Genomic DNA, 23,222 nt, shown 5'->3' with positions numbered 1-23,222 from the left:
GGGGAAGTCCGTGGGGAAAAGGGAAGGGGGTCTTAGCAGAAGCCGAGGGGGAAATATACAGGAGAGGAGCCTGACGCAGCTGGAAGCCAACAAAATGTGTGGATGTGAAGGGCCTCTCTCAGGATGTTAACAATTCTCCCATAGCTGATGTGTCGCCATTTACAATTCTGTCCCACTGGTGTCCTTTCAACCCCCCTTGCTCCCATAGCCCAGAATAGGGAGGAGAGGGTAGAAAAGGCAGCTTTCCGAGAAAGAGCTTTCCAGTATGAGTTACCCCAAAAAGACCGAGCGAGGTTGCGTCCTCCTCGGAAAAGAAAAAGCCTCCCAGCTGCCAGGGACATGCAAGCCTACAGCCCCCGTCTGGGCACGGATGGTGATTAAAACTCAAAAAAGAAAAAAAGGTAGCCCAACCGCCCGCGAGGGTCCCACACCCTGCTCTGACCCAACTTACCCTCCGGGCTCGGGCAGTGAAATCTCTATCTCTCTCCTTGGTGGTGGAAAATCGCGCTAAACTGAGGACGTATTCTTTCACAGTTTGGCTCTCCCAGAGACCTGGGTGTTCCTGTTAACCGGAGCTCGTCCCTGAAACTCTGGATTCGGCCACTGTCAGCCTCTGGTCTCCATTCAAGTGCTGTCCCCAGACAGGCCACTGCTTGAGCTCAGTCCATTGAGCCACTGCCAAACTCTCCTCTTTGTCCTCGGTTAAGTCTACCTGGCTCCCGGCCCCTGCAGTCCGGCTGTCCCCGCAGCGTGGCCACTCCCAGGCGGGTTAGAGAGCACGCAGCGAGGATGGAAGAGGTTCCGGAGCTTTGGGTTTGTTTTCCGCCCAGCACGTCACTGCTCTTAGCGTCTGCAGAGCTCTTGTGGGGGCAGAGTTCCTTTCTCTCTCCCCGCTTTCGCAAATCGATGGAAATAGCCATCTTCTGCTACCATTTGTTCCTGTGCAAGACTGGCTCTGGGCAGACGCCTGCAGGAGCACGGCAGGAGAGGGGGAGAGGCGGCCGCTTTTCCCCTTCGGCTCTGCGAGGCTCAGTTCTAGCGCGGGAACAGACGAAATGGTGACACGGGGCTCGGGTGCAGACACGTGTTTATTGTGGGAGACCCCGGGCACCGACCGAGGGTCGGTTATACCCCGTGCTGGGGGCAGGGGGGAACCTGAGCCGTGGCCAAGGGGGATAGGATGGGAGGCAGGGGCAGGGAAACCCCGGAGACCCCGGGGAGGCAGGAGCGGCGATGGGAAAGGCGGGGGGGGATGCAGGGACCGGACCGCGTGGCGAGGGGGAGTGATAAGGGAACAAAGGATCAGGACAAGGGACCATGGCGGGAGGGGGAATGGGGGGGGAAGAAGAGAAAATTACAAATCCCGCAGACCAGAATAAATAAAAACCAAGTCTAGAAGGTATAGGGAAAAATTCTTAAAAATAGCTGAAGTTTCAGTTGCCAGTAAAATGGCTGTTCATTAACTGTGACACTTCGTGCAGATATAAAATAGAAGCTATTTTTATTTTTGTTATATTTTGATTTAAGAACTAACAACGAATGCTTCCTAAATGAATAGTGGAGAATTAAATGGGAAGAATAAATGAAAAAAAATGTAGGAGGAGACATCCCTATCAGATACAAGATAATTACAAAATCTTTAACGAGACATATCATTTCTAGGTACAGTTTGAAGACAAATGTTAACCAAGAGAAAAAAAATTCCTGCTTAGCATGGAAGCATATATGATTTCAAAATAAAATTTTTTTCTTTATCTAAGGTAACCAAATAAATGAGATTTCAAAGCTTCAGCTGTGAATGGTGACAGGTACAACTGAGTTGCATATAGAAACAGGAGTTTATAATATTTGGGGTGACACTGTCTGAAAATGGTCCTGGCCCTAACTTGCATCTCACAATAATCTAGCTGAGATTTTAATTTTTAAGGCACACTATTTAAAAAAAAAATAAAAATCATCTTTGTATTGGAAGAAACCCCCCCATAGTTAAGTTTTCTGATAAAGAATTTTTAAGGGCAATTCTGTAAAAAAGTATGTTCCTTCCCACTTCTCAAAATTTGTATGAGGACATTGTATTTTTCCTTTAACTCCAATTCATTAAAAGCAGCCAGAGTAGATCATTTCACTTTCTGAAATGGCTTGCTCCAGAGTGCTGCTCCACCAACCCAGGCTCTTCTTGTGGAGGCAAGCAAGACTCTACAGCTAATTCTTACCTTTGTGCTGGAATGGGAGTTAAGAGCAGGGGATGGTGGGGTGCAGAGGCAAAGGAGCAGATTGCAGGGACAAATTGGGGGACAAAGGGTGCCCCACCTTCTTGAAACCCACCAAAAGGAACTCTGAAGGAGAATTCCTCCTGGAGAAGCCTGAAGCATGACCTTCTGTGATGCCTCACAAAGCCAGCTATGTCTTAAAGTCTACCCACTCCCAGAGTTCAGGAGGTGTTACCTCTTTTCTTCTCAAGAGCTTTCATTAGGTCAGACATGAAATCTGCTTGCTTGCCTCCCCCTGCAATCAGAGGTAGCCCCGCTGACTGTGGCTCTCCACCTTGTCCTGTGTTTTCCAGCCTTTTTGGAGGAAGTGGCACAGGTTTCTTCACTGGAAGGGGTGGCGGCTGACTGGAGACAGGTGGAGGTGGAGGGGGTAATGGCACATCTCCATTACTGCTGCTGGAGATTGGTGGTGGTGGAGGTATAAAATCAGGAGGTGGTTCACAGAAATCAGGTGGTGGTGGTGGAGGAAAATCAATCTTCATTGAAGGTGGTGGTGCTGGAAAGCTCTCTGGATCTGTTAGGAAAATGCCACTGTCTCGTTTCACTTTGGAAGGTAGAACTGGTGAAGCAGAAATAACAGATGAACGCCTTTCAGGTGGAGGAGGAGGCAGCAGTGAGGTCCTCTTACTCTGGACTTTCTGTGGCCTCAGCAATGGTTGTGCCAGGCCAGGTGCACTGGCATTATTTCTTTCAGCCTTTAATAAGCAAAAAAATAAAAGGACAGATACAGTCAGTAAAAGTGTAAACTAAAGCCACTGCCTAAGAACATAAGAAGATGTAAAAATACATGAGTGTAGTAGACAGGGAAATCAGGTAGAGTACATTTCACCTGAAACATGAAAAGAGGATTTTGTTTTCTTTCTGGAGCTACCCATAGAGGTTTCACAGTGGAAACCTCTCTGTTGACAGGTTTTGTAGTGCTTTGAATGTTGTCCACAGAAGATGAGTGCTTTTAAAATTTTAAGTAATTGCAGTTAGTAAGACTAACATCAAGGAAGTATCTTTGGGATTCATTGTCCTTGAGCCTGGAAGAAATGATCCTTGAATACTGACCACCTCTCTTGGACCCCTCTTCCCTCCAGGGTCTTCTCCCATGGGATTCCTCCAGGAAGTTCCCTAAAGATACTAAAATTAGCTCTCCTGGAGTCCTTGTTTGAAATCTTGCTCTCTGTCCTGCTACCTTTTCCTTCAATACTGAACTCTACAGTCTTGTGGTCACTGCAGCCATGCTGCCCCAACCATCACATGTCCAACAAGGCCTTCCCTGTTTGTTAGTATAAGGTCGGGCAGCCCAGCATTCCTTGTGGGATCCTTCACTACCTGTGACAGAAGTTGTCATCAGTGCTTTCCAGAAACCTCCTGCACTGCTTGTGCTTTGCTGTTTTGCTTCTCCAGCAGATGTCAGGGTAGTTAAAGCCCCCCAAGACCCAGGGCCTGTGACTGTGGGGCTGTTTCCAGCTGCCTGTAGAAGCCTCATCCACTCCCTCCTTCTGATCAGGTGGCCTGTAGCAAACACCCACAGTGATGTCACTCTTACTAGTTCATCCTTTTATCCTCACCAGGGCAGAGCTCGGCACTCTCCAAGTGTTGCTTCACATCGAGGACAACTCCACCACTGCACCTTCCTGGTCTGTCTCTCCTAAACAGCCCATGGCCCTTCATGATAACATTCCAGTCATGGGAGCTATCCCACCATGTCCATAATTGCAATGAGATGGAAGCCCAGTGGCTGCATGGAGATCTCTAGTTCCTCCTGTTTGCTGCTTCTAGAGAAAAGTGCTCTGCATCCCTGCAGCAGCATTAATTCTACCATGAGCTAATTATAACATGTACGCCTCCTCTTCCTCACTCCTTGCCTACAAACATAGAAGTAAATGAGACACAGGAGGAGGGAACCAGTGGCTGAGTTCTCAGAATGTGATCTGGTCCAGAGGAAGTAAGGTTCAGAACAGAGAAACAGGAGGAACTCAAAGACAGAAACAAGAAGTGTAGAACACATAATGCTGGTGACAGGAAAATCCTAGTAATTTAATTTCATTTGTCCTGTGCACTTCATACATGATGAAGAGATTGAATAGTGAACTGCAAACAAATGCGTGCCTTCTTTTCTGTACAATGTTCTTGAGGTTCTTTTACTGTATGCTTTGATACTTTTACAGCAAGATTTGGTGCAAATATATGAAATTTGGAGCTTAACAAAAAATGCATTTAGAATCTAAGGAAAACATGTAAGGTTTTCCCTTAGTTCTTCACAGTTTCTCCTTTTTTACACACTCATCTTCAGCTGTGCAGTGTTCCCTACTGAAAACACTATGTCTTGTGTTTCTAAGGCAAGACCTTTTTTTTTGGCAGAGACAGAACATGGTACCAAGGTTCTTGCAGCACACTTTGAGACTATCCCAGCAGGAACATTCCTATTCCTGCTACATGAACTCATGGCTGCTAGTTCTGAAGAACTGAAGCTGTGCCTTCACCTCCCATCGGAGGCTCCTGGTTCTGCACAGCACACACACCGTTTGCAGTGTGCAAAGCATGAGGAGGGGCAGCTGCCTTTCTCAGGAGCCAAATCCTCATTGGCACTTTGAGAGGGAAGACAGTAGGTGAAAGAAAAACTTGGAAAACTTGTTCATAGATGACATTCAGCTGTAATAACTGCTCACTTGTGCCTCAGATGTATCAACTTTCTTCTGAGAGTCTGGAAGTTCTGTACTGGAATGTTGAACACTTTGGGGAATCTGTCCATTTGACTGAACAGTGCCTGTGACAAAGAGAGGAACCAGAGGGAAGAGATTGTTATGTTTTTGTGATATTAACCAGATCAGGGAATACCCAACTAAGAAATAAAAATTTCTTTACAACTTCCTCAAGGAACACTTGTTAAAGGGTTTTTATACTCAGTAAAATCTGTTTTCTACTTCAAGCTCATTTTGTGACTTCTCATATTCAGTTCATTGCTTAAGAAAATAAACAAAGTACCTTACATTAAAATACCTGTGTTTCCCAACAGCATTTTGAAGTTTGCAGTGTGATGCATTATTACTTTTTATGCTTTTTTTTTTTTGTTTAATTTAGGCTAAAAACTAAAAGCACCATAGTTTCATATCAATCAGTCATTGGAGTGGAAAGTCTGAAATCCTACAGAGGGGCTGATCCACTTTCTTTAGTAAACAAGCTAAAACATGTCCCCAGCTCTGAAATATTTGTCCCATTTGGAATCACAAAGAACTGTGAATTTCACTGTATTCTCAGATTAGTGCAGATCTGAAAGCTGGCTGAGTTAAAGCTCTGCAAAACATCTGCCCACCATTTCTGCTTGTGCAAGGGATATGCATAAATAACCCAGTACTGTCAAATGGAGTAAGTGAATGTGAGACCAAAGAACAAATTTACAAGTTTAATTATAAAAAATCCCCTGCCCCTATGTAGTCTGATGAGGATTAAATACTCTTCAGTTTAGCATAGCATTTGAAAGCTGTAAGTGTCAAGGTAGTAGACAGTGTTTGGTTCCTAGAGACTTACATTTGCAAACCTTAATGACTGCCTTAGCTCTATTATAATTTACAGTTCTGAGATTCAGCTCTCAGATGTTTGTGAACCCTTAGCTGTCTACAGTGTAGTCTAAGCACAACAATGGCTTTCATCTTGACATGTACTTTACTGATCAGCAAAGAGGTTCCAGGAATATGATAAGAGATAGAATAAAGTATTTTTACTGCCATACCTGCAAATCCCATGACTGGCAAAGAAGTAAGACAAACTCTGCAGTGTGCCTAATTTACTAAGGCTATTTAAGCTTCAAGGGATGACAGAAGGTGGTCTAACATCCTTAGGTTTTATACCTGTGCCTGCATGTTGTTCAGTATATTTAATCCAAAGTACCATTTGGATCATTCAAACTACAATCTTCTGTTTGTTGAAGGACTCACATGGAAGTCAACAAAGAGATAAAACCAATCTTGTGGCTCTCCTTCCTCATTGAAAGGAGATGTAAATCCCTGGGTTCTGTGACCAAGAGAGGTTATGTTCCCTAAAGTGAAGCAAGTCTTTTGTCTGCTTTTCGTAGCAGAGCAGGAGTTTGGTTTTCACACTGCTCAAAGATGTTGCTGCCCTCAGTCATACTGAGATTTAACTAAATGAAGGAGAGCAGAGAAAGATCCACTCTATCTAGTGCAAGTATGGTGTTCTACTTGGCAAAAATGATGTTTCAGAAGGGTGGGACACGCTAATCTGTTCTTCTGTTAATAGATTTCAAATACTATGCAGGACTTGAAAGCAACACTTGCTACATCATCTCCTGTCAGCCAGCTAGTGAACCCCCAGAAATATAGAATGGAGCCCATGCATTCTATTCTCAAAATTTATTTTTAATATAAATGTTATTGTATTCTTTACAAGTTAACTTCTTCAAAATTTTATAGTGAATTAGTATTTGTTTTAAGTAAAAAAAAGGTAGTCGAAATAATGCAAAATATACATACCCAAATGCAAAATATTTATCTTTGTAGTGATAAGGAACATCTGCATAAAGTGACATCTTCCAGCTTTCAAACATTATGATATTGTGCAGGACCACTACATACATTGATTTTTTTTGTGTGTGTTCAAAAGCACACAGTAAGGCAGAGAGGGAAACAACATATTTTGACTGAGGTGCACCTGGGATGCTTCAGAGCCACAGACTACACAGGTGGGGTATATGTGAGCACACCAATGCTGGTTACAGCACTGTGTCCAGGGAATAATGGCAACATGGTAAGTGAGAACCAAAGTTTCACCTGCCTTCCGTGGCTGCCACTGAAGTTAACAGAGTACAGGCCCTGCCCAGCTCACACAGGACTATAGTTCTCTATAGCAGATTTTAGCCTATACTGAAGTCAGCCCATACAAAAGGCATGGAGCCATCTGAAAACAGAGGTGAGCGTCCTTTGTTCCTTTTCCAAAACACAAACCAACAAATCACAGTTAGGCAGTTCTATTAGCATAGTCAGGCCCCAGGCTTTATATAGGACAGCTATGACAAGTGTAAGATATCCAGAATCACAGTGACTTGCCTCAATTACAACACTAATATTCCTTCAGAGGTAATTCCATAGACTCAGTATACATGACTAAAACCTTTCCAGCCTACTTAACTATTTAATGCAATCTATTAGATAAAATTAGCAGTATATTCAATTGAACACATGCAGTGTACCTGGATTCTAGTCAGGAGCTGAAATCACAGAGATGTATATACAGCCTTTATAGGGCCTCAGTCCTGCCCATATCCAGGACAGATGGCAGCACCAGCATGGAGCCCCCCTGGCCAGCCATCTCTCTGCTGCTGTCAGCACCTGAACACAAATGTTCCACGACTGTCAAACCCACCCTCACTCAGGTAAACTTCTTCCTGTCAAGGGTTGACAATGCTCAGATGCTAGGCACCCACAAAAGAAGCTGCTTGCTCACTCCTCTCTGCAGTTAGACAGAGGAGAGAAATGTAACAAACAATTCGTGGGCTCAGATAAATACTGGGAAAGATCACTCACCAAATACCATCAAGGGCAAAACAAGCACAACTTAAGAGATATAAAGTGAATTTATTGCTAACAAAATCAGAGCAGGATAACAAGCCCTTAAAAACGCCTTTCCCCATAAGAAACTTCCTTGATCTCAAAAGTCTGTTACAGGGTCTCCCCACACTAAACATGATGTGACTCCAAGGAATAGTAGGAAAACCACCTTCTATCTCCCATGTATTCAAAAAAGATGAAGTGAAGCCCTAGAAAGGTATTTGCGTTGTTGACATGAGAAGTCAGAGTATTAACTTCCAACAGTAATTTCGACTTTGCCTGCCTTATGATAGTGAGTACTTGGCCAGCATGCCCTTCCTAATAAAGCATTTCTTAAGCATGTAAACTAAAAATAGTCATGCAAGTTACAGCTACTATCATGCACTGTTGTACTGGTCCCATGATCAGATAAGTAATAGCAGTATGATGGAGGTACTGGAAAAGTAAGAAAATAATGTAATCCTTTCTTACTCGTGTCCTAACACCCACATTGTTACCATGCGAAAGAGTGAAAGGCTAGGACAGAAAGTGACTCACCCTTTCTATAATAATTTCTAGTATTTTCTAATCTTTCTATAATGATCAGTCTCAGAATATCCCACTCACCCCTTTTACTAATTGCAAAAAAAACCCCTCCAATACAGCCAGTGTAGAGATGGGCAAACAGAAAGTTTTGAGATATGGACCATCAGTATGCAATATGCAGATGGAAGATAAAGGATTCAGATGCCAACAGAAAAATGCCTTATTAAGTGATGTAGATTTAAACTGACCTTCAGTGAGCTGTCTTTGTATTCTCCAAGTTCTAACTGTAAAGTGAGAGCTTTGCTGCTACACTGGCCTGTCTATAGAAAGACATCTTGTTGAATCTGTGGGATAGTTTTTTGAACAACTGCTCTATGCAACACTGATGATAATAGAAGGAGACAATAAATGTGACTTCAACTGTCATGGCAGTGTCAGTACCTGCTGATGAGGATCCTGCAGGGGCAGCTGGCTCCACCACTTTTTGATTTGCCCATCGAGAGGACAAGCCAGCTTTCTTCACTGCACATTTGTAATTGTCATAGAGCGTCTTGCCATACTGCAAAAGAAGTAAAACAATAATGTGAGCTTGACATAGGCCAAGCATTCATTTTGCTCTTGGACAACTTTTCTGACCTTGTTTCTTCCTACCTAGTTTTGTTAAAAGGTGCCTTTCTAGAAGTAGTGTGTTTTTTCTGTGTAGGGCCAGGTAATTCTTACATTTCATGTTTGTTTCAGTTTCTGTAAACTTCTTGAAATCTGGCTTTAAAATCAACTGTTCTAAGTATCTTTTACCAAGTATTACATTTTCAAACTGGAGACTTGAGACACCGAATCCCAGGCTCTAGAGCAAACAGTGATGTCAGTGTAAGACACAACAAAATTTTATGCTCACCCCGCTGTGGTAGTCTGTTATTTTACAGTTGGTTCTTCTGCAGTATGTTTTAATATTCCTTGTTACAAGTTTGTAATGGTTCAGTCTCTGTACCCCATTTGGCTTCCCCAATGGTTCAGTCCTGAGTTGTTTACCATAGTTTTCCCTGCCAAAATGTATGTCAAGCCACATGTCAATCCACCTGTATACCTCCCTTGTTCCCATGTCTTACCTCTGTCTGTCAGAGACAGCACACCCCTTTGGTTCTGGAGAGTTCCCTGTCTCTCATCACTTCCTCAAAGCAGAATTGGGTTGTGAGGTTTGCTCCCTTCCCATTTTGGCTTCTATTGGGGAGCCCTCACCCCGCACCCCTCCCTTAATGCCCTCCTATTGCTCAAAGGTTGTGTCCTCTCCGTGCTCCCCCATCCCTTAAAGGCAGCCCCTTCAGGTTCAGATTGGTTCACTTGTCCTGCCCCACTTTCACCATTAAAGATTTGGAGACTCAGCCAAGTGTCCTTGCCTCACTCCCGTGCCTCGGTTTCCCCGTGCTCTGTCCGTGCTGCGCTCCCCGCCCGCAGCGCTCCCCGCGCCCGCCCCGGGCTGGCGCAGCCTCGGCGCGGCCGCTGCGTGTGGCCGAGCGGGGAGCGGGACAGCCGGGGAGCCTCCGGCCCGAGCCCAGAGCCAGGCACGCCCCACACCCTTGTGATGTGCCACCGTGCAGCAGGGCTGTCTGGAAAAAGCCCAAACTAGCAGATAGGAGGAGTAGGTCTACATGGGAGAATACAGCCAATACCAAGGCTATGTATAAATCCATCTACCTTAATGCTTTGTACAAGGAAAAATGGGCTGTCAATTAGGATCTTTTTGAATAGAGTGAGGCAGAAAATTTGGGTAGGACTGTCTGAAAAATGTCACAACTGGACTGACCAGAGCTTCCATATTTTAGACACAACGTATTATTATTAAGCCAGATAATTGTGCAGTAAGTTTTATGAGTACATGAGTTTCATAGCTACTGAACTCACTCCTGGGTTAATAAGAAAAACATACTGATGGCTAAGGTACAGGGACATTCAGCAAATCCATCCTCATCATGCATGTCTGATCTTTGTTTCTGTGGTAAAATTAGCATAAATGTCCATTCTTGTCACAGCATTTCCAGTTGAGGTGATGACAGTCAGCAACCTCAGGAAGACCTGCTTTTACAGAAAATATACTAAAGTAATTTGCTTTTAATCTCACCTTGGCAATTCTTATTCCTGTTACCCACTGATGCAGGGTCGCTTTATCATCACAGCACAAGTACTTGATATATTGTGACTCCTTTTGAATCTGGGGGTGCTGAAAGATATCAATTTATTAATAAATTATTTATTAATAATTTATTAATTTATAGAATAAGACAAACACGGAAATTAAATCACTATATGAAAGTCTTAAGGAACAACACAATAACCCTGTGAAAACACATCATGAAGATGATTTGAAAAAAAAGGTGATTATGAACAGTACAGTTACGAACACAACAGTACATGAACAGTTGTGACTGGCAGCTTTTGCTTGAAATCATTGTAATGTGAATTCAAGGGTTTCAGAAATGTAACAGTGCTCTAGAGTTCAATGAAATCTATAATTGCTCTGGTTCAAGGTCTAACACTCAATGTACAAACATTAGAAGGAAGTCTGTTTCTCATTTTGTGGTTTGTCATACGTGAGGCACTTAGACTGAACAGTGAACATAATTAGTTTTCAAAGACTATGTTAAATTTGTTTAAGCATAAAATTTCAGCTCAAACAGATTTTTCCTCCTAACTGACTGCTTTTCTTTGGGCTCAATTCTAGCTTTCTTATATATTTTTATTTTTCTTTACTCTTGCTGTTTTTGCAAAAATTATATATAAAACTGTTATATGTTCTTGTTAGAGGATCATTCAAAATCCAGCACCATCAGAAGTATTCTTGTTTATTTGTTTGTTCCAGAAACCTCTACAATTTTAAAACCTTTTTTTATTTTTATTATTTTGGACAAAATTTAGGATCTCTTTCCTTTACTGATCAAGGTAGTATTGATATGTGTTGACATATCTTTGCAACTTAAAGACCATCAAAATGCCAGACTTCCTACTTGCCTAGGACTGAACATTCTCTCTAAGACTCTGAAGGAATTTGGTTTCCCTGCTAAAGCAGAGAAAGATGTAAGTCTTTAGTAACTTGGATGGAATAACATACTGCCATCTCTTGATATGCAAAGGAAAGAATTGACCCAAAAGGAAAAACACTTCATTATCCCTTATTTATGTGTTCATTTCTATCTATAGTCTTAAAAAATATTAAGTGCACAGTTAGTGAAATACTGTGAGCGCACAAAGAGTAGCTAAATATGCTCCAAGGATTCACTCTTTTCAGCCTGTGCAGTTAAAAATTCAAAGCACACCTCCACCTAGCAAGGACACTGGGTTTATAGGTGTCATTAAGCTCCCAAAACAGAGCAATGCTGCGCATGGGGAACTCAGCAAGGTCCCTCCCAGCACAGAGCACTGCCAGCCTCTGGCTCACGTTTGTGCCACCTCCTCAAAAGTATCTGCTGCTGGCTGGGATGTCCTGCTGCAGAGGCCAAACCTGCCCACAGCTGGGTGACCCAAAAGCAGAGCCAAACACACTGAGTGGACTTGTTCCTCAGCCATGTGTCCTTTGCTCCCAGCTCAGCACTGCAGACACCAGGCTTCCCTTGCTTGTGCTGACCCAGCAGCTCAGGAGGACACATTCTGATTTAAAAAAAAACAAAAATGGAACTGGTCTGGGTTAAATATAACCCATTTCATCATGTTGTAGTTTTGGTTTGTATATTTTTAAACCCAGCAGTCCACAGCATGCCCTCACATAGGGTGAGGGAATAAAGAACACTGTGGGTTGGGGAGAGAATGAGTAGCAAGGGATGGATGAGAGGATAGGACTGCACAAGCCACTATTGCTGCTAAAGCCCTGTATCATCAAATTATGGAGTGAGAGGGAACATACCATGGAGATGACTGTGAGGAAGAGAAAAACAAAGGGATATTACCTTTCAGAGGTCTCACAGGGACAGATGCATCCCAAGGCTGTGGGTACCCATGTTACAAGTCCCTGCATGTTTGCACTCACCTGCTCACACAGGTCTCAGTCTTTCTGCAAACACACAGTTGGCCATCTCCCCTGGACAATGAATACACTGGGTCTGCTTCCACCTCTGGAAGTGCCCATGGCTGCCTTATTCCATCACCTTGCATTGGGGTACTCCCAGGCTGAGGGCAAAGGAGAACTCACACTGCAAGCCCAGAGATGCCTGCTCACTGTCACCACGTGCCTTAACTACAGAGCAGGGGCCATGCCCACCTCATGGACCTCACTCACCTGGTACACCTACACATCACCCTTCACACAGCTCAATGTACAGGGCTGTATCTTGTTTTTCTACACCTCTGCCACACATCAAACTGAGGCAGTAACCAGGCCTCTGGACAAACAGTCTGCTCCAGCTTCCACCATCTGTCCTTGTCTCCCACAGCCTCAGAGAGCCTGAATGCTGCTAAGAGTAGTCTCTGCTAGCACAAGAGGTGGCTATGACACAATGCCCAAAAATCCTTGTTTTATTCAACTAATTCTCCATTAGGTGACCAAAGACAGTGAAAATCAGATAATTCAGATGGAATGGTACCTGTAAAAGGGAACTGTAAGCAGGTACTTTGTATGACAAAGTTCATCCCATATACCTGGGTTACGTTATCATCAGTGGAGACAAAAGAACCAGGAGGTGCAAAGACACTGCAACCCTTGGTAAATTCAGTTCTTCAGGCACTTTTCAACCAGCAACTAACATTTTTGCTCCAGTGTGTAAGGTCCTAGTGAACCCAGCAGATGGCACCCAAACCTTTAAAAAGGAAAAAAGGGCGCTTCTCCTTCCTTCTTTTTCATGGCAAGAAGTCCATTGCATCTACTATTCCCCTCCATTTTTAAATACCACATCTACCAGTATTTTTGCTTGTAATAAAAACACACAATTTAACAAATGGTTCATGCAAACATGTGGAAGAATGTCCACACTGCATAACAAGGCAGAGGAGGTCAAGGCATAAGCAAGCTAGGTGTCAGTGCTGCACATACACACAGCTCTGCCACGGGGATCTGCTTCTGGGGTGCTCAAGAGAGGCTGCCGCAGACCTCTGCTCTGGGGCACCCTATGGAAATTCCAGTTTCACAAGAACACCTGTACTGTTTCAGATCAAAGATCCCTGAATCCAGTACCTGGACTCTGAGAGTGGCTCGAAATGTGGGAAGAGGAAGTACAAGATAAGCAAATATGATACTTCCTTCTCTGTATGCCCTCTGTCTACAATGATTTTTGACAGTTTTCTGAGACTAGTGGGGTTTTTCCATAAATAGGTTGTCTTCCAGGTCTTTCTTCTGTTTTTATTGAGCACAGAGAGTTCTGGCATCCACAACACCTTTTAGCAACACCTTTCCAAAGTCTGTCACACACTCTATAAAGAACCACCTCCTTCTCTGAACCTGACTGCCACAAGCTTTGTGTAACATTCTTGTTTTGGAAGAGATGCTGAATGCCTGACCCCTAGCCAGACCTTTCCATGCCACTCCTGAGCCTAGAGGTCCTCATCAGACTCATGGCAAGCTGTCTCTCCTTTTTAGCCTACAGGCTTCTAGTCTCTTCTTCAGTCATTCTTCAAGTCAAAGTAATTTGTTACCTTTGCTTATCCTTGTTGCTTCTGCTTGCTACTTCTACAAGTATATTATATATTCTCTTCGACATGAGAGGACCAGAACTGCACAGGTGAACAGAAATCATGAACTTTTGCCATGGTAAGGCAACATTTGCTGTTTTATCATCTATGTCTTTCCTAATAATTCCAAATTCTTGATTTATGTATCTGACAACTACTGAGCACTGAACCTCAGCCTCACAATGGCCTTCCAGAATTCCTCAGTCTGCCCTTTCCTCAATGATCTGAATAATATAATATCACCAGCAAATTTCCTCACCTCACTCCTTACTCTGCCTATGAATACTTTCAGACTGTGTGTGTGTGGGGGGGGGGCGGTCTCACAATCCTGAGAAGTTGAGGGGGAATTGTCAGTGAACAAGGTGACAGTGTCCCTTGCTGGATAGCATGTGAGTTACTTACTGGCTACCCTTTACCCTGCCATTTGCTGGCTATTGTCTCCACCAGGCAATCCATCTTAACTACTGATATTCACCAGTGGGACCTATTCCAAATTGCCCCAATCAGTTCCTTGATTAAATTACTCCAATCAGCAACTGTGATTAAGTGCACAGTCACAAATATGTGCTGTCAATTAGGGACCAGACCAGCAGGCTGCTGAACTCCCAGCTCTGAGAAGGAAGATCAGAAGAATGGTATTATCTCTCATTTTCCAAGAAGCAGCAGCAGCACTGGCTCTTTTGACATGTAACTTTATGAATGACACATAAAGCTTAACTCATTACTGGATCCACAGCCCACTGAGGTCGACTGGAAATATCCCCCACACCTCACAAGAGCTTTGGATCAGGCCTAAGGAGGACTGTTCCAGGCTGCCAGTACAGAGGCTGCCTACAGCAGCTGTTTGCAAGGCCAGACCACAGGAACAAACACCAGCAGCAGCACCAAGCTTAGCCATCAAGGTTTCTACCCATACAATATTATTAGTAACTGCCTCAGATGGAGACATTTGGCTTCCTGTGGTTTTTAGATGCATGAAGCATGCTACTTTAGGTAGGAAGGTAAAATGTTTCAGCCAAGAATTGACACAGCCTACTCACCCCACCATTTGCTCACTTGGAGGAACTGTATCATAGTGGAATTGCTTCAGCAATACAAATGGCAGAAGTCTCAGCTCTCTATGCTGATTTTTACAAGCTCAATTTTCCACTTAAAACTTCACACAAAATCTACTACATAGTGCATTAAAATGGTGAGTCAGAATAAGCAATTTGAAGAAGAACCTAAGCAGCTGGAAGTGCCTGGAAAGGCTGATTTGGTATGAAGATCCCTAAACAATTCTCTGGTTCTGTGTGGAGCAATTTACTCCTTTCACAACTCCTGTGTCTCAGGACAGTGTTTAGTCCAGCACACAGACATAAGCAGCTGTAGTCACTATGCAAGTCTGGTTTTACTAAACTAGATTCAGAGTCTGTAATAACTTGTCTGTGAGACTAACAGAGGTCAACAACATCAATCACAACAGCCTTGGAGAAATACTGTACTTTAAGGCAAAATAACACTAACCTCAGTATGCCACACCTCATACATAGACAGATAAATTATTTTGCTATAGGGTGCATACCATGTCTTGAAAAGATCATTAAAATCATCTGACAGCAAAGTGAAAACATCTGCTTTGGAAAGGTTTAGCACCTTTGCCTCTGAAATATGCAGCACCAAAATGAATTATGAAAGACAACTGCTTAAACAGTAATAACTCTAGAAGTCATAGTTTAAAAGAAAAGTGGAAATATGCAAGTAGGAAAGCTGTCCAGAATTTATCTCAAATTAAAAAAATTGAATAGTGCTTTGAAGTAATATGGACTACAGTGAACTTTCATCTATCGATGTCAAAACTCTTAATAATGATGAATTAGTCACATCATTGAGCCTGATTTTGGAGGTACTAAGATCTGAGCATCTCAAGCATGAGGCTGCAAAAGGATGTGCCATATTTCACCTAAAAAAGCACTGAAGAGGCTTAAATAGAACCTAGTATTCTTCCCTGACCCACTGTCTCCTCTGTAAGTATCGGCTGTCTAGAGATAAAGAAAGCAGAAGTGCTTGAATATAAAGAGTTTGTTTTCTGGAGAGGTTCAAAAAAATATTTGTCCACAGATAGCATTTTCAGATATAAAATAAACTCATTGCCTAAGGAAAAAAGATAAAACACATTGAAAACCTGAAGAAATGGGAACTGAATGATGTGGTTTCTATGGTGTCTGCCAAAACAAATGACTGAAGGCCATGTGTGCATGAAATTGGAGATTATCCCAATAAAATATTCTTTTGCGTTGCCTTCTTCCAACGCTGAAAATTAAAAGTAAACTGAAGTTATTCAGGCATCTCATTGCATTCTTTGCCCCAAAATATATGGATCATTGCTCAATCTCTGAGGCAGAAACAACAGCCAGAAGCATAACGAGTGACTAACTCTGGATCACAAGTTTTGGCTTTTGGCTGAATTTTCACAAAATGCTCAATTCTTTTGGATACCTTAACTACTACCAATGAACTTGTGCTGTGTTGAACTAGCTTTTCTGAAAAGCTGAGACTCTCCCTGGCTCCTATGTCTGGAAGTACAATAAATAGTCATTACCTTCCAAAAGTCACATTGAAACGGTTCAGATTTGTAATCTACTATTCATGGTCAAATTCAGATGCTATGCAGCCCTTGCATGAAGATGATTGTACTTAACTGATCTCTTAAGATGTGTCAACTCTATGTATAAAAGAGTAATTGCCCTATTATTAAAGAAATGAAATTATTATTTTGACCTACATTTCTCTAATGACCTCAGGCAAAAATTTTAGGTTATTAAAAAAAAATATATAATAGCCATTGTAACCAAAGAGGTCTGTTTTATGCAGGAAGTAATATTTTCCAAAACTATCATATTCAAATTCTCCCTGTCCATTCTCTGTCCTTATTCTCCCTGCTGTTTATACATTAATCTAGCAAAACTGTGCATGTACATGACTGTAATCCCACATACCTGAAAGCATTCTGCAATAAAAAGTATTTCTACTTCTGCTTTCTCAGTTAATCTAGCAATGAATTTACTCTGAAACACTTATATGAAGCACTCATACTAAAACAATTTCCAAATCTTTCACATTAAAAAAAAAAAAGAAACTCTTGCTTTCTGTCTTTGTTTCCTGCACTAGCCATTTGTTGTACATAATTGCTATTCATAGTGTTTTCTATCTCAAGCACTGCTAATTCTCATCGCCTACCTTTTTCACTGTCTTTGTGCTGAATGCATTACATACATGACTCAGCCTGCATAGAGCACACAGGGTGTGAGGGAGGAGAGACTCAGGAGAGAAGCAGCTAAATACCAAATCACCTGCTAGAATGATGCTGCTATTGCAAACAAGCTATTATTTTTGAAAATTTACTTCCAAAATTCTTTGGATAATTAGAATTTTTTTTTTTTAATAATGGTGCCAAATGATGCCAAGAAAACTTAACTGCTTTGACTGCACAGGAAAATGTACCCAGCTGTAGAAAGAGATGATGATTTGCCTTTTTCTCAGTTTATCCCCAGGAAACCCATTCTTTTCATCGTAGATTAATTCAGCATTATGCACCATTACCTCCAGAGTACTCAAGCATAACCAGCACCAATAAACTATAATTAAATCCACTCTTTGTCACAGGCACATCAGACTGACTAAACCAGCAAATTTGCATATAGATTACCTTGCTATTTGTCTGCTTTGAAAGATTTTTCAACATGGTGTGACAAAATCAGCTCCTGGACGAGTGCGCATGCACAGAGACAATGCACAAAATAAACATTACGATCACTATTTCTGTTCAGTGCAATAGATGCTGTTGCTAGTATGATGGACAGATCCTTTCTGGTGAAAAACCTTATTCTTGTGGGCTTTCAGTTTCAGAATATAAAATAAATCATTAAAGGTCTCATTTACTTCCACAGCATTTCTCTTATAACATGAAATGGGAATGAGAAAATTTGCAAGGAATCTAGATATAAAACCACACATTTGTAAATGCAAAAGTGGCTCTGAGGAACTAAACCATTCCTACTTGCTGTGTGCAGTGTGTGAATACATCTTCGCTGGAAAGCAGAGAGAATTTTGTTCCCTCACCACTGCTTTCCCATGAGTGGCCAGCGCTCTGTGCAGGGTGGCACAGGCTGAGTACAAATTAGGGAGAATCTGCATATTTACAAGAGCAGATGTCCAAAAAATATTTCTTATACTCAGAGGCTCTGTTTTTAATATTCTGAGAGTTCTTTGTGCTGTTCCTGGGTTTTGAAATGTGGGACTTTTAGAGAGGAAGGTTTGTTTAGCAGTGATATAGAACAGGTGAACTGAAGTTTAAAGCTCAGCACAGACCAAATATCCACTGGGAAATAAAACACAGTTCAAGTTTTTAGTTGCCCCAAAGCCTAAGGATTCCTGAAAGCCAGCTCCATTGGAGGCTCTGTGCCAGGCTGCAATCTTTTCCTCAGGACCCAGCCACATCAGTCCTGGTCTGCTGCACATGTACAGCTAAAGGTGACCCTGCTCTCACACCAACCAGCCAGCTGTGCGCTTTCTGGTTGGTCACAGCTGGGCTTTCTGCTGCCTGATATGAGGAAGTAGCTGCTTTGTTCTGTTACTGCAATTGTCTCCTGAATCATCCTGAAAGGAAACTTCTGAATAAGCTCAGCAAAATACTCCCACTTTTGCTTAACACTCTGATGTTTAATTGCTTCTGGCACCCCACCCTTTTGCCCCCTCTGTCTTGATTAGTAACAAATAAGCAAAGCACATCCCATTTTTGTGCTGAGGTACAGCATATGCAGTGGGGTGCTGACATAATGGGAACAAATTATATACAGGGAACACTCACAACACATCGTGCTTCTCTAGCTGTGAGAGTAATATCCTACAGCATGGATCTGCAGATAAACCATGACAGAATACTTATATTTGAGCTAGTTTAGGTGCAGCTCAAATATCCCAGGCTGCAAAAACCACCACAGCTTCAGGCTAAGTATCAAAGCAACTTGCCCATGATGTGCATGATCTTGTTGGTACACTAATACCAGCACCCAAGCCAGCACTACCTACATAACCCAGGTATGATCATTGAAGTTGAAATGAAACACCTAGATTATATAAGAAACAGGACAGAGGGAGCAGCTCCTGGTGACTGGATGCATGTTAGCTGGGACAGGCACTATGACCAAAAGCTCACTGTCTCTGCAAGCCCCATGCCTGACTATAGCCAAGGAGAAGAAACTGGAGAAAACTTACATCCCATTTAGAGAGATCAAAGTGAAGCAACAGTCGAAGAAATGTCATGAAGACTTTGAGGCAACACCCATATTATTCAGGGCTGTGTCAGACAAACTGAAAAATCTTGTTGTTCTGGCTAAAACCAGGTCACCAGGACTGTGGTTAACATTAGTTACAGTGTTTACATTCTCTTTACATTCTTGGCAATGCCTGGAACATAGATGTAAAAATGGCAAGAATGCTCTGCTCATTCTTAAAATTTTTTCCTGAGTGCTCTTCCCTCCATAAAGACACAGCATAAAGATGAACAAGACTGGGTGGTAGTGGGGTGGGGCAAAAGGAAATGTTTTCTCTTTTCTCCCTGCTAATGTGAGACAAGACTTTCAAAGCAGGAACAAATATACATAAATATATATATATTTGTTTAGAAGGCTTATACAACTGGGGACTGGAGGAAAAGAAAGAAAACTTCCTTCCAGTATTAGGCCAAATTCAACTCCAAACCAGCCTACCTTACTGGCCATTTGCTGCCATTTGAATGAACAAAGAACACATCCCTATTTTTGAAGTAAAGATGCCAATATCTTACCATTGAGAAATGAATATGATATTTTTTCAACTCAGTTCTCAAAGCCGGGAAAATATAGTTCTGAATTCAGCAGGATTTTCCACCTAGCACAGAAGCAAAGTACTGCTGAAGCTGTTACACCCTTGCATTTATCCTGTACTATAAGGTATAAACTCTTGCATCGGAGCTGGGCAGGTTCTTTTGTTGTTTGAAACATAGCAGAGCAAGTAACTTGGCTGATGACTGCTCACTGATTTGACATAGCAGCTCCTAAGGGGGTCCTCAGAAAGAAATTTAAAAAATTCTTAAAATTTTAAAATTTTGTAAAAAATGTAGTGGCATGCTATTCAGAAACTTTCCAAGTGGCATTACAGCTTGCTGGAGCTAATAAGGGCTTCCAGACAAACCTTTTTCCCCCAGATACTTCCTTTGCTTTACAGCCACTACAGTGAACAGCTAGCATGGTCTGTGGCTGCTACTCTTTCAGTTACCTTCCCCCATTTGTTTTAAGACAGATAATCTTATCTTGTCCTCTGTGGCAAGGCACACACAGGGCATTGTAAGGAAGAACTGTGAGGACACAGCAGAGACTTGGCTGTGGATAAATTTCCAACTGGCTTGGACTGAACTGGGCATCCAAATTCCTTCAAAATTACTAGGCTTCCTGTATCATAAAAACAAATGTTTACCTATTAAATCCATTGCCTTTTTCTCACTGCACCTGTCTGTGAGAGTACTGTTATTTCTTCTTGAGGACTTCATTTGCAAAATATGGCAGGATGAGAAATATCTCAAGAATGATGGTTTGTTTTCCTTTGACATGTCAGGACAAGTGTCTCCCAGCAAGAGAGATATCTTCTTCTAGGAGACTTACAGATCAAACCATATAGAACAAAAAAATGTGACTGTGATAAATGGCTCAGTGTTACCGTTCACACACTTTTGTGTCACCAAGGATCCAATCAGAGAGACTGACATTTAACTTTGTTCTTTCCATTAGCCCACAAATCTCAAGATGTATTACATCCTCAGCTCAAACCTCCAAAAGTAAGCCATGAGAGATAGTAAGCCATAAGGATATGGCAGAACTAATTTTAGCAGCATGGCTTTAAAAAGTAAAGTTAATACTCTATTTATATATTAATGTACAGAAACTATAATAAGTATTAAACTCTCCACCACCCTCAGAAAGCCACCCTAAGTGGGAGACTTTCACTTCTGAAACAACAGAACAGAAAAACAGAACAGAAATATGAAGATATCAGTATTTGCCTGTACTTCTTGACTAACTCCACCCCCTGCAAATCAGCCATTAAAGGAAGCCAAGTCAAACTGAGTGGGTAAAGAATCTACCAAATGATGATTTGTAGTAATTAGAAGGAAGAACAAGCACTGTAACATAATCTATTCATCACTAAGTTACATTGTTCAGAAATAATTATTGATACAATATTTTCTCTAGTATACATTTTAGAAGCATCAGAGCAAACATGATTTGCTAAGTAGGTTTCATACATTTCTAAGCCTATTATACATAAAGCTTTCCTGTGTAAGCTTTTGTTCTTTTTCTTCCAATTTCACGTTGAGGGTACAGCACTAACATCACACATGAAATAAAGCAAGAATTTTGGTCGAGGTGTGACTTTTTGCTAGTGTAAATAGCCCTCTTTTCAGAAAAGATGGCAGTAAATCCAGAAAGTTTACCTAACTATTATGAACAGTTCAAAATACATACATTCAAAAATCATGCTTTTATTTTCATCTGAACAGAATGTGAATAATTGTTATTAAATTAGTCAGATAGTTCTTAGACCAGTAATCTGTTTAGAAAATCAATTTCCCCTTGTTTTTTACATCAGCTCCCTTTTTCCTTTTTTTTCATTAAAGGTGGTACTTTTCAGAAGCAATGCTTACCTATTAACTTCTGAAAGCTCACCTGTGTTTCTTGTAGAGTGTTTTGTGGAGGTCTGTAGTATTAAAACTGCTCATCTTTGTTAATTAGATACACCTGTTTTAGAAAATAAATCTGTGTTTATAAACCACTTCTGCTTGGCCATATGTAAATTAGGCTAGCGGACATTTTGGAACTTAATAAAAAAGTGCTTTAAGTGTGCAACTACAGCCAGAAATGTGGTATTGTAAGTGACCTTTGATGTGAATGTTTCCTGTACTTTTTTTTCTGAGATGGCAAGATACTGTGTTTTCTGACACTTTGTTCACATTGCACACCTATAAAAAGAAAAGCAGCAACAAGGTTATCTTCTGTCTTGTACACAGTGATATAACAGATAGCAAGCAAGGCCAAATTACTACAACCTCAAACTTCATTTCTGCTGTCTAAACTAGGTGAAAATCATGGGTCTCTTTTCCTTTCCTGAGAAGAATGCAGAATTCCCAGCCTATTTGCAGTGCTATTGCCTGGAGAGGCAGCAATGAGATACTTATTCAAGAACAAGCATTGATTTTCATGAGTGGATGAGCAATGTATTTTGCCTTCCTGCCAGAAACAGCAGTGCAATAAAATATGACAAATGAGATGCTTATTCCTGCAAAATTTTTGCATCTCAGTTCAACAAACCCCTCAACAGGTATGACTACACCACAAATAAAGTAGACAGGCTTTTTAGTCCATAGTGCTCGTAACATCAAAATCAGAGATTGCCAGACTTCTCATCATACATCTGCCCTGGGTGTCATCTGCCCAAACATGTCCAGTCACCTGAACAGTCAGCATATTTAATCCTGTTTTGAAGAAAACTTTAGGATGCAGTGTAGACATGTATCACAGGACTATAAGTAATAAAATTAAGATTCTACATGTATGTTGCTGATAACAATGAAGCAAAGAAGAAATGACACGATTTTTCAGGAGTTATTCTATCTTATCGGGATCCTTGGAGATTCAGACTTAAACATGTTTGCATATAAAGGAAACTGTGTGACATTTGAAGAACTTTTTTTTGGTACATTACCTTTAAGACAAAACAGTGATCTGTAGGTGCCTTATATTTCACTTTATGTTGATAACCATAATACACGTTCACGTTCTCAAACTGAAGGAAGCATGCCAGATCCCGTGATGTCTACAAATGAAAACCAAGCCCATCATGGTTAGAGCAAATTAAATTTTGATGTGAAACTCATTAATAGGACCTTTATCAAATGCATGAATGCCAATGAAGCTGACTGAAAAAACAAGGCTTAATTTTAAGTGTCTGTTTTCTTAAAAATTGGAAGAGCGTCAGTACATATTATGAATAACCTATAACACAGTTCAACATTTAGCTCTTGTTCTGGTTATGCTGTGCTTCATTGCTTTATGTGGAGATTTTAGCTTAAGACTAATATGACAAAAGAGAACACCACAGTAATAAACTACACCCTTAAAATTCTGAGTGGAGAAAGAAGGTTTGAGGTTCT

General features: G+C 41.5%; 1 protein-coding gene across 1 annotated transcript in view; it reads right to left on the bottom strand.

The window, feature by feature from the left end:
- Positions 1-1,937: 1,937 nt before the first annotated feature.
- The window catches only part of APBB1IP (amyloid beta precursor protein binding family B member 1 interacting protein), a 62,987-nt gene continuing 41,702 nt past the window's right edge, over positions 1,938-23,222 (bottom strand). Inside the window, exons 10-14 of the mRNA XM_021533110.2 lie at positions 22,775-22,885; positions 10,464-10,562; positions 8,789-8,906; positions 4,931-5,028; positions 1,938-2,965 (exon numbers count right to left, since the gene is read on the bottom strand). Coding sequence (XP_021388785.2) covers positions 2,432-2,965; positions 4,931-5,028; positions 8,789-8,906; positions 10,464-10,562; positions 22,775-22,885 — 960 coding nt within the window. The 3' untranslated portion in view covers positions 1,938-2,431. The remainder of the gene's footprint in view (positions 2,966-4,930; positions 5,029-8,788; positions 8,907-10,463; positions 10,563-22,774; positions 22,886-23,222) is intronic.

The sequence above is a fragment of the Lonchura striata genome, chromosome 1, assembly GCF_046129695.1.
Source record: "Lonchura striata isolate bLonStr1 chromosome 1, bLonStr1.mat, whole genome shotgun sequence".
NCBI lineage: Eukaryota > Metazoa > Chordata > Aves > Passeriformes > Estrildidae > Lonchura > Lonchura striata.
Note: the sequence above shows the minus strand (reverse complement) of the source record. Positions and strands in the feature narration are given on the sequence as shown.